At 46.5% G+C, this 12031-nt stretch overlaps 1 protein-coding gene and 1 long non-coding RNA gene across 6 annotated transcripts in view; one reads left to right on the top strand and one right to left on the bottom strand.

Moving 5' to 3' along the window:
* The window catches only part of DOP1B (DOP1 leucine zipper like protein B), a 107609-nt gene that overhangs the window by 65551 nt on the left and 30027 nt on the right, over window positions 1-12031 (bottom strand). For all 4 annotated transcript variants that reach the window (XM_019658631.1, XM_019658634.1, XM_019658633.1 and 1 more), the window contains exons 5-7: window positions 3506-3695; window positions 1616-1714; window positions 1163-1286 (exon numbers count right to left, since the gene is read on the bottom strand). In XM_019658631.1, the coding sequence (XP_019514176.1) occupies window positions 1163-1286; window positions 1616-1714; window positions 3506-3695 (413 nt within the window). The remainder of the gene's footprint in view (window positions 1-1162; window positions 1287-1615; window positions 1715-3505; window positions 3696-12031) is intronic.
* On the top strand, window positions 7809-11368 carry LOC109391232 (uncharacterized). Of its 2 annotated transcripts, none has more exons than XR_002125759.1 (2): window positions 7809-9090; window positions 10837-11368. It is a non-coding gene; the product is annotated as an uncharacterized LOC109391232 (long non-coding RNA). The 2 variants fall into 2 exon arrangements; XR_002125758.1 differs by having other exon boundaries at window positions 7809-9114.

The raw sequence follows: 12031 nt of genomic DNA, 5'->3' as shown, positions 1-12031 counted from the left end.
ATTTAACAAAATCATCCTTTTGATAAAAATGCTTGAAGAGCCTGCAAATATTCTTCTCGAGTTCCTTCGTAAGCTTCCATGCAATGACTTCTGAAAGTTTTAGAACTACGGGAAGAGAGGCAAGAAAGGGTCAAGGGGACTTCCTGAGTTTGGGTGATGAGATCTGCATGTTGGGAATTAAAAAAAGCTATGAAGCAGAGGGTTTTTAGGACAGAGAAAATACTCGGTATGATGCTCTAATGGTGGCTGCGTGTCGTCAGCCATTTGTCCAAAACCACAGATCGCATAACACCAAGAGTGACCCCAACGTCAACGGTGGACTGTCAGTTGACGACGGGTCACTGCAGGTTCATCAGCTGTAACAGATGTGTCACTCTGGTGGGGGTGCTGATGATGGGGAAGGCTGTGCCTGTGGGGGGACATGGCAGCTTTCCTTCCTCTTAATTTTGTAACTTCTTCTTAATTTTGCTATAAGCCTAAAACTGCTCTAGAAAAATAAAGTCTTAAGAAAAAAAAGCTGCAGAGCCCTTTTCACAGCTGCTCTGTACACCAGCTTTTCTCAGGTACATGAATATGGGAACGGATAAAATTCATGAAGGTACTACCCTTTAAGCCTGTGATTTTCTGGACTCTGTCCCTGGGAAGCCTTCCAGCCACCAGGCAAGGGATCTTTTCCTATAGGTTTACAGGCTGTAAAACACAAAAACACATGCTCACAAAAACACACGCCCCCAGTTCTCTTGCTCTCCCAAAATCTCAAGGCCACAAACATTCCCATCCATACAAAACCTTCTTTCACACATAGGCCACATTTGGGGGTTTTCTCTCACATGCCCTCATCCCATGAAACTTCTCCACAGAAACTGCCTTCTACTTGAATAAGGTTTAGCTACAATGTTTTGTGGTATTTCAAACTTCTTAGAAAGGAATTCAGTTAGCATTTAAAAAATCTCATTTATTATGTCCCTGTTTTTAAAGTAACTGCTGCAAAGTAACCCAAGTGTGGTGGAGGCTGCAGAACTCAGCTGACCGGTGCCATATTTAACATGCTATGTTTCCACACCTTGTGATTCAGAAATATACCAGCAAGCTAGAAATTTATTCCAAAAATCAGCACTAAAGGCCCCACGCTAACTTCCAGTTATTGCGTACTACTCAGTACCTAGTAACCAGGCATAAAGTCTTCTGTTTAGAGACATATCTCTTCTCAGCAGGGTCTGGGTGGCAGCTGAGAGAATCCGCACGATGTCAGATCTGAGCAAGGGAATGGCTCTCTCATTGGAATCCTATTGGGAGGACAGAGAAAACTTTAGTGCAGGGAGATGACACAGTAAGTCACTGACCTTCTGACATGCGGCCTTCCTTACTAGTCTACAGAGCTTTACCTTAAAAAGGTGGTTCTCAAAAGGGGTTGGCTGTTCATGTGGTACATGGACAGAAGTGCTTCAATCTTTGTTACATAAACGTCATCCCCACACAACTGAACAAGGACCTATCACTGGCTGAAAGCAAATGGTGGTCACCGACTGGCAGCTCACCTCCCAAGGCAAGTGCCCGAGACCTATGCTGCCTACCCCACATCAGTGACTTCCCTGGAAGAACACGAATGACTCACCAGACAGGTATAAAACGGGAAGAAGAAGAGAACAATTTCCAGATTGTTTCTTTGCACCAGAACATTGGAGTCCAACAGGGAGGCGCATAAAGCCTTTACCTGTAAATGAAAAATGACACGAGCATTTCATTCCCAAGGCATTTAACATCATCTGCAGGCTACTCTTTAGTCATAAAAATGAAAATAACTTTTCCTAGGAATCCTGGAACCACCATATTACATCATGAGGAACAGGGTAGCAAGGTATAAATGGCAAACTTGGGTTCTAGTTCTAGGCACTAGAGGGCTGTGACCTCAGGAAGACGGTCAGCTGCCGCCCTCACTTATTCCCGAAGGGGTTTGGACCAGATGGTTGGGGTCTAACACCCTAAATTCTATGATCCTAGAAAGGAACATCTTAAGGTTCCAATACGAACTTTCGGCGACACTCAAAACTCCAAAGACATTCAGTCAACTAGACTCCACAGCAGTTTAGTACCTAGTTCAAGTATCTTTTCTGAGTACAGAAGGTATAATACAGATGCATCCTAGAAGATAAGAGCGATACAACAAATGCTCATAAAAAGCTCTGAGAATTCAGAAGGCAAGAGGGAGACATCTTCCAACTGGGGAAACGATGACGCTGTGTGAGAAAGCTGAGCTGGGAGGACAGGAAGCATCTACCCTGAGACCCGTGGAGGAGGAGAGATGGGCATGACGGGGGACGGGCTAGGGCAAAGGCAGCATGACAGACGTACGAGGCCAGGCTGGGCAGTCAGCTCTGCGAGTGGAGACGGGAGAATAAGGTATTTGGTGGGTTGGGAGCAGACTGTTAGAACACGCTTGAGCTTGGACTCCATCCATAGGCAGCAGGAAGCCAGGTACTCTTCAAGCACAGTATAGAGATGAGCAGAGCTATGCTTTAGAAAAGCAAATCTCCTAGTAATCAGAAAGGATGGGATGGGTAGAGGATAGAATGGGGAGAAACCAGTTAGAAATTATGTTATGATCCACAAGCAAGATATAAGAAGTTGAAGCAGGGCAGTGAAAATGGAGAGAAAATGACAAAAGTGGTGCTGACGGGGCGGGAGAGAAGGAAGCACTTACGAGGGTGTCCTAGCGCCGAAGCACTGTGGGAGGGGCTTTTCATCAATCTTTTCACTTAGTCCTCAGAGAATCCATGAGGAAGATATATTGTCCCCACTTTGCAAAGAGGAATGGACTCAGACGGGTGAGTAATTCACACAAAGTTGCTGACTTTCTTACCAATAATTCATTTTTCAACATTTTAAGTTGGAATGTGAGTACACCACTAGATGGCGATAGACGGCAGGCCATTAAACACACAAGAGGAATGTTTGGGGAGAACAGACAAAGATCTGGGAAGTTCCTGTTTTTTAAGGTCCTGAAAAGGGAGCTGTCCTCGAAGGGGACAGACACCTGAGGAGCCCTGACAATCTAGGTTTGAGAGCAGCCAGAGAGGATGACAGCTGGAGCAAGACCAAGATAGTGGCAGAGGAGGGGCCTCAGGTGCGGGCGGTGGGCAGTGTGACAGGGCAGGGGAAGAAAACACGGTTTTAGCAAAAGCAGCAGTCTCAATGTAGGCTCTCTGCATGCTGTCTGTAGCTAAGCACATTCCTGAAGAGCTGTTGGGACTCCAGGAGGGCCCTGCCTGGGTGTGAAAAACACTTATGTGAATATATAAATCATAATGCATATGTTAGAAACAAATACCACCATCTTGGGTTTCCTCGGTGGTGACACCTCCTCATTTGGCTCAGCAGCTCATCATTACACACACTCTGGCTCCACTTCCCCGCTGCTCCCGACGTCCCCTTGCAGCCCCAGTGACAATCTGTGCCTGTGCGCCCCCACGGCCCCCCACACCCCAGTGAGGAGCACAGCACGCACCGTGAGCTGGTAATCCGTCCCCAGCATGTACTTCTGCTCCCTGCCCGGCAAGTCCCTGCTGATGTGGCCCACCACGAAGAGCGAGGCGGGCAGGCGGATGGCCGGGCTCGCCAGGACACTGCCCCAAAGGGTAGCGTAGAACACCTCTTTGCCGACCACCAGGGACAGTCTCAGGAGCAGAGCGTCTGTTCTGTGGATGAGAGATTGCAGAGCATAAGGGACCTTCCCGGGGTGTCCGTCTCACTGTGCGCAGCTCCACAAACGCTTCACAGCCTCAGCTCGTGCTGCCTGGCCGTGGAAATACCATTGTCCTCACCATCCTGAGCTGCTGCCATCTTGTCGTTGTGTTTGTCCACCTGCCACTGTCACTGAATTTGCTAAAACACACGTTACTGAGAGGCACGGCTTCTTGGCCAACAGGCAGCGTGTGATCGGTTGTGTCACCGCAGCACCGAGACCCATCCAATCTGTGGCCTTGCTGTGGACGCCATGCTACTTACAGGAGGGCGGTTCCACCACCAAAAATGGGCCGAGCAGGTCAGCTTTTATATCAAAGCATGAGGAGTCATTAACATGTCAAAAAAATTAAAAAGGCTGATGTGACTGATCGGACACCTAAAGAGTGATAAAGGCACTCCTAACCTGAGCACAGCCCAAAATGTGACATTTTACTTCAGAAACCCCGGGGACAAAACCCACCCGGCTGCCCATTCCACAGCAAGTTCCATACAGCCTGGGGCAGTGTTTTCTGTCACTGCTCACAGCACCTCCCTACGCGGACTCCCACTCTGGGAAGTACTCCTGCTGATGCCGACGTTTATTTGCCTCTTATCTTTATCTAGGTCTCTTCTCCCGACACTACAGCAGCTTCAGACTTGTTTTCCCACTGACGCTGACCACGGCCGGGCCCTTCTCTGCTCAGTGCTGTAACTGCAGCTGACTAGGGCATCTGCCCTGTCAACAGTGAGGACAAAGCTGGCAGGGCCAGGTGAGCACCTGTCAGTATAACAGCAGAGGCAAACCCCACAAGGGGTTTCACTTCATGAGTGATCTGACTTAAAATCTGAAAGGGTTCCATTTCTCAGATGCTTCCAATTGGCCAAGAAGACTGAAAACAATCACAGAAGGACCAGCGCAGGGGAATGCGGTGGCCGACCCAGCTTTCTGGTCGCTAAGTCCTGTGGCCGCTTCCTGGCTGTGGTCCCCAGGACAAGTTTAGCTTCCGTGCGAGTCAGCTTTCCACCGTGAGATATGAAAGGGGATGGAGATGCTGTAAGAAGGATGTGAGTCTTGTGTAGAAACTCAGCACAAGAGACCTGCACGGGTGCTCAGGCCGTCACGCCTACCACTGCTGCCAGGTCGGCTGTTTGCTGACGTGTCCCCAGTGCCCAGATGAACGTGTGACACACAGCTGGCACTGGAAAAAACCGTCAGATGCATGCCACGCTTCCCCTTTTATTATAACCCAAACTGTTCAGCTTGCTTTTCAATAGTCAGTTATGTGTATATAAGAACACTTCATATAAAAAGTGTACTTACTTTTTATATTAAAAATGAATTTTATTCTCCTTAAAACTAGTCTGAACCTTTTTGCCTCATAAAATATTTGTAGCAAATGATGCATGGTTTCATCTTCTCAGAAAAAAACAAAGATGAAGATGGCATGAGTAACAGCAGCCCAGAGTTTGGGAAAAGCACAGAAGGGTTTAGTGGCTGAAGGTATCCACCGGTCTTCCATCGAGGCTGAGTAAACACACAGAGCTTATCTTACCCAGCTCTGAAAACGATGCAGCAAAGGCCCTCGTCTGGGGCAGAAGCACCCCTCAGCAGCTGCAGTTACAGTCAGTCGGGCAGATGGGTCACTGTGTCCCCTGGGCGGGCAGGATGGTCCTGAGTTAGAAAGTGATTCCTACAGCAACAGATTGGGAAGCCCAGGGGTGCTCCTCTCTCTCCAGAATCCCTCTCACAAGAAGACCGGCACTTAGATAAAACCCATCACAGACAGTACCAGCACCCACTGTTACATCCTCCTTGGCTGACAGCAGCGGACTCCCAGAGTATGCTCCATCATAGAACATACTGGCCACCTGCGCTGTTCCACAGAAAAGGGGTTCCACTGTTACAAAGCCTGGGAAATGCCACATATGCTATCCCTTCTTCAGTATTCAGAATATACTGGCTAGTTTTCTTTATTAAATAAATGCTGCTTTAAGTCTCATTTTATTCTGAAAAAAAATTAATGGATATTAAAATTTTAAATGATGCCACAGAGATCAGAAAACAGCAACTGTGACAGGACTTTGCTATGGAGAGCAAAGTAAAGAGCAAGAACAAGGGGTTGAAAACAAACTTCCTACTAAATAAGAATTACTCTTACCATCTTCGTTGTGAAATTTCAAAATTAGTGTGCACAATTTAGTGTCCACAATGCTAATCTTTTCTATTCAAAACCAGCCAACAAGCCCAAAACACCACCAAACCCCAAACCCCTGCTCTTCGCATGCTTCCTCATTTGCCTGGCTGCCGCCCTCATGTGCCTCTGCAAACACAAGCTCATTCAGCCGCCACCAACCGTCTCTGCGTGACTCACCCGAGACCAGTGAGTGACATGAGCCGCATGCCATAAACCCCCAGCGTTTCACAACCGTGGCTGGGCAGCCCCTTGCTGAATGGGTGTCACAACACCAAACAGGCAGAGTAGTGACAATGGCGCCCTGCACCATCAGAGGTCAAATATTGTTCCCAAAAGGGGTAGAACATTCTAGAACCAGCAGAGCTTACCATGGTGCCTGGAATCAACCAAAAGGGAGGCCAATCAATATTTTTCAATTACTATTGATAAAAGTGAACTGGCATCTTAAGATGCTTAGTCATAGAGCTGGGAGGGCTATGGGTGGAGCTGAGCCCCTTGTTAACTCTCCAGTCCTGACTTCCTGTTAAACTTTGTGGTGACTTCTGGGTGAGGGATTCTAATAAATGGAGAGGGCATCTTGGAATCGAGGCTTTTCTGCATGTGTATGCGGCCAGTCGGAAGTATGCATTCGCACACTATAGGGGTGACCTCATTTCTTTTTCTTTTCTCGAATAAACCACTCTTTTGGTGGATTTTCTGGAGAGCTATTTTGGCCAGTCGACATTTTGGGGGCTCCTGTCCGGGATCCAGGGAGGAACGGCACTCTGATGGCTTCTGACTGGTGAGCAAACTATGGCACCTAACTGGGCTGTTCCGCTTGATTCTTTGCTCCATGGCTTAGAAGCCTCAGGGGAGTTTCTCTGGATCTGAGCCATTGGACTTTTGTGTCTGGTGCTCTCCAGGTTTTATTTGGGAATTGTTTTTTAAAAAGTTTTTTGTTTGTCTGTTGCTGTGCCTGTGAGCGAATGCTTTAAGGCCTATTTCTTTGTGTTGTCTTGAGTACTTGTGGCACGTCGGCTTGAATTCTTCAGAAAGCAAGCTGTCCTTTGAGACAAAAAAAACAAACACACACAAAACTGGCCTTTACCTAATTCTCCTTTGGCGATAAGAGGTTATTTGTACTAAAATTGGTCAGTTTTAGCCGGTATTAGATCGTGCTGTCTCATTGAGAACGTTAACGGAGTGCCTCCCAGCTCAGCCTGTGGCTTAACTCCCTGAGAGCTGGCTACTTCCCTAGAGCTGGCTTCTAGCCTTTGGCCTGGTTCTCAGTAATCAGACTGTTCCAGAGGGCGGTGGCTGAAGACCTATGGGCTACTTGAATTGAGAACTGGTCTGAGCCCGGTGCCAGCTCAGCCTGTAATCTGACTTCCTAAAATTTGGTTATTTGCCTGGAACTGGCTCTAGCCTTCAGCCTGGTTTGCAGTCAGGCTGTTCCAGAGTGAGAGTGAGGCGGGCTGAAGACCTGCAGGTTATTCAAACTGTGAACTGTTTTGGGCCCAGTGTTAAAAATGATATCTCTGATGTCTAAGTCTTCTAAAACTGCCCCTCAGCCACCGGCAGGGTATATGTTTAAAACCCGCGGAGAATTTTCGTGCACGTATTTAACTAAATGGACAGATCTGACTACGAGTAATTTTAAAAATCAGTGGCCACTTTGGGGAACTTTGAGATTCCCAAACTTGATTTTCTTAAAACTAAATCGGATAGTAGCGGCGCTGTAACTAAGAGAGGAATGGAATGCCTATTTGGAGCGGTATAGGGAGGCTGCCAAACAGGACTGTAAATCTAACATGGTCTTGTTACAAAATAAAGTCTCAAAGTTCACGAAGACTGTTAAAATTCTGAAAGAGAATGGAGCCTGAAACCTTGTGCTCTTTCTCTACAGCGCTGCCTTGCCCTTCCCGCACTGCTCCTCTGTCTCAAACTCCACCTCCAATGCCACCTTGTTCCTCATTACCGCCTCCTCCGCTTTCAACTCAACCCCCGGGCGGCACCTTCTCTTGAACCTGCTCCTCTCCCTTACTCCTCGAAACTTATCAGTACGTTTCCATTTAAGATTAAACCTTCTGGAGATCCTCCTGTGTTTCTAGGACCAAAGCAGAGTTACAAGCTATTGCAAAGGGACTTCCTAAGGTAACTAGGGATTCTAATCAGTTTGCTGAGGAATTCGATATTACTATTCAAGCCCATCAGCCTGGGTTTTCTGATTTGTACCAGCTAATCCATATGTTGGTTGGTGGAGGCCAAGCTAGACATTGGATGAGGATTGCTGGATGGGAGCATCCTGAAAGGGATTTAGAAAAGCCAATCTCTAAATTACTGAGGAAGCCAGGGAACCTGCTCGAAAGCTGCACAGAGCAATCCCTGAAGCTTTTCCGAGGTCTATTGATTGGAGTAAAATTCACACTTACTCACAGAAGCCTGACGAATCTGTTCATGACTATTATAATAGGTTTCAGGTGGTTTTTAAGGCAAATTATGGTCTTCCTTCAGATGTTGACATCACACGTGTAACTTTTAATTCTTTATGTGTCAATAGGGTGAATAAAAATCTTTCCTTCCTGGTTAGGAGATCCAGGATGAGATGGGGAACTAGGTCTACCCTAGACTTTGTAAATTTGGGTAATGCACTTGCCAGTACGCGAGGTGGGCCACCTGGAAGATTGCCAAGACATCTGACTTTCAGCAGTAGCAAATGAGAGGCCCTGAGGAAAATCAGAGAACTCCAACTTTTTGCCACTACTGCAAGGAACAAGGACATTGGAAAAGGGATTGCCATAAGTTGAAGGGTACAAGACGCTCTCTGCCAACTAACTGGTCTTTTTCAGGCCTTCCTAATTCCCAGTGACAGGGCTCTGAGGAATTACAGGGGCTTTTCTAGTCTTTCTCCTTAATCATCTTGGAGAAACAGGTTTACGTATCTGAACCTATTCCCTTTTGTCTGGGTCCCTTAAGAGATGAACATTAACATTGTTTTCTCCTGAGTTCTTCTGCCCCTACCCATTTCTTAGGCAGAGACTTCTTAAAGAAGTTATCATGCTGGATTTTCTTCTTTCTGAGACTGAGGAAGTCCCTCGTGACTGCCTGACATTAACAGATCACCTTCTGACTCCTCGTGATGATTTACAGAAGACCCCTCTGGGTAAAGCTGATTTCTCATGGTTTACTGATGGTTCGTACTTAAAAAACGACAGTGGTGAGTACTGTGCTGAATATGCTGTTGTGACTCCTTCTGAAGTCATCGAGGCAGCACCTTTGCCTTTGGCCACTTCAGCACAGCAGGCTGAATTATATGCCCTCACTCGGGCTTGCATTTTAGCAAAGGGTAAATAAAGCTGTCAACATTTATACTGACAGCAGATATGCCTTTGGGGTGGCCGTGACTTTGGAAACAACATAGTTTCCTTATCTCCACTGGAGATCAACTTAAGAATAATCAATATGTACAGAAATTATTGGACGCTATACTTTTACCTGATGCCTTAGCCATTATTAAGATTCTGGGGCATTCTAAACTTGACTCCCTGGAAGCCAAAGGAAATCACCTGGCTGACATTTCTGCTAAAAATGCTGCCCTCAAAAACATCAGCACCAGTTGAACCTCCATCATGGTCCAGAAAGAAGCTTCTCCAGTTGATAACTTAGAAAAACCGGCCAGAGAAGCCCAACAATCAGCTTCTGAAGAAGAAAAAAAAGACTGATAATCCAACAATTACTGGCTTAATAAGGAAAAGAGGCTCTGGCTCCAGCCAAGTAACAGCCCAGTCCTACCAGAAACTCCAAAATTCCCACTTTTAACCACTGTACACGCATTGAACCATTGGTCCACTGACAGAATGAAAGGTAGCTTTCATGCACCAATATTGGCAGGGAAATATTAATAAGGCTGCAAAAAGCGCCTACCTCAGGTGTCCCACCTGTCCTAAGTATAACTCAGGGAAGCCTATTCGCACTGCCCCTGGACATGTTAAGTTGCCAAATGGGCCATTTGAGGTCCAGCAACTAGACTTCATACAGCTTCCCCCATCTCACAGATATGTTTTAGTCATGATATGTATGTTTTCTCCCTGGACTGAAACTTTCCCTTGCAGACAGGCTAATGCACCAGCAGTGGCTAAAGTCCTGTTAGAGAAGATTATTCCTGCTTGGGGAACTCCTCTTGAACTCCACAGTGATCGAGGAATCCATTTCACTGGTCAGGTGCTAAAGCAAGTCTGCGCTGTTTGGCCAATCCTACAACATTTTCACTGTGCCTACCACCCTCAGTCTTCAGGATTGGTTGAATGCACTAATGGTATTATTAAGACCCAACTGGCAAAGTTTACAGAAACTCTTCAAATACCTTGGCCCAAAGCATTGCCACTAATCCTTTTAAATCTGAGATCTACCCCTTTTGGGGCTCATAAGCTCTCACCTTTTGAGATAATTACAGGACGCCCTATGCATTTGGCCCCACCTCTCTTGATCCATAGTTGGTGAAAGGGGACATACTTCAGTATTGTAAAAGCTTAATTGCTTCTATCAACAATAATCATACTTTAGTCAAACAATCATTTCATCACGCATCCAGGGAAATGAAAAATGAAAAATTCATACTCTACAACCTGGAGATTTTGTTTATTGGAAAAGACACCTAAAAAAGGATTCCCTCCAGCCACGCCGGAAGGGCCTCTACCAGGTACTGCTGACTAGTCCGTGCTGCTAAACTGCAGGGAGTAGGCTCTTGGATACACGTGTCACACCTAAAGAAGGCACCGAACCCTGACTGGAAAAACACACAGTCTGGTGACCTGAAACTAAAGCTCTCAAAATTTAAAGCAGGTGACCTCTAAGGAACTTGAGTTCCTGGTCTATGCCTGTCACATAAGCTAGGTTGCTATGTTGTTCTAATTCTACCTTTAACTTTGATCTATTTAAGCTCTCCTTCTGATGCTGGTCAACACTGGACACCAGCTGTTTCCTGATCCATGCACTCTTCCCCATGACTTGAGATGACACACAGAAGAGGCCCTTCTGACATCGAGGGACAAAAGGCTGAAGAGACACCGAGGGACTAGAGGCTGAACAGACATCAAGGAACAAAATGCTGGACACTGGAAAACCGGAGACTAAAAGACCTGGCTGTTGATCAATTATCTTTTAGAGAAAAGATCTTGATCAAGAGGGTGGAATGATACAAGTGAACTGGCATCTTAAGATGTTTAACCATAGAGCTGGGAGGACTGTGGGTGGAGCTGGGCCCCTTGTTAACTCTCTAGTCCTGACTTCCTGTTAAACTTTGTTGTGACTTCCAGCGGGAGGGATTCTAATAAACGGAAAGGCCATCTTGGAATCAGGGATTTTTGCCGATGTGCGGCCAGTTGGAGTGCTGGTTGGAAGTGTGCATTTGCACACTACTGGGGTGACCTTGTTTCTTTTTCTTTTCCTGAATAAACCACTCTTTTGATGGATTTCCTGGAAAGTTACTTTGGCCAGTCGACACTGTTTAAGTCAGGCTTCCTCGACCTTGACACTATGGGCACTGGGGCTGGATAAGTCTCTGTTGTAGGATGTTTAGCAGCACCTCCTGCCTATACCCACAAGATGCCAGTACCACACATACCCCGCCCCAGTTGTAACAACCAAAATTGTCTCCAGATATTGTCTAATGTCCTCTGGGAACAAAAATCACCCTGGGTTAAGAACCAGTGATTTACAGGAAAGCCTCCAGTGAGCAAGTTTGTGCTTGCTCACAGGCCATTTAAAACAGTCACCTCTCCCCCATCTCCTAAGAAGAGGACGATAGTATTTTCCCCAACTAATCTGTTTTCTCAGTGCAGCAAAACTCAGCTATAAAGGAATTCTGGCCAGGAGTAATTTGCAGGCATCAAAGGGTCAGAAAGCCAGGATGAATGGTTAGGTCCTAACACTGGCCCAAATTCCCATTCCTTATGGTTCACTGATGAGCACAAACCAGGGACAGTGTCCGCCTCCACAGGTGTGAGTCACCACCCTGTGCATTTTCTACCACATGACATCCTGACCCCCACTGCACCCTGCTTTCCTGTCTCTGTACAGTATTTGCTGAAGGTGTTTGACTCAATTCTTGAGTACTTTGGGAAAGAAACAGCTGT

Source organism: Hipposideros armiger, unplaced genomic scaffold, assembly GCF_001890085.2.
Source record: "Hipposideros armiger isolate ML-2016 unplaced genomic scaffold, ASM189008v1 scaffold_285, whole genome shotgun sequence".
NCBI lineage: Eukaryota > Metazoa > Chordata > Mammalia > Chiroptera > Hipposideridae > Hipposideros > Hipposideros armiger.
Note: the sequence above shows the minus strand (reverse complement) of the source record. Positions and strands in the feature narration are given on the sequence as shown.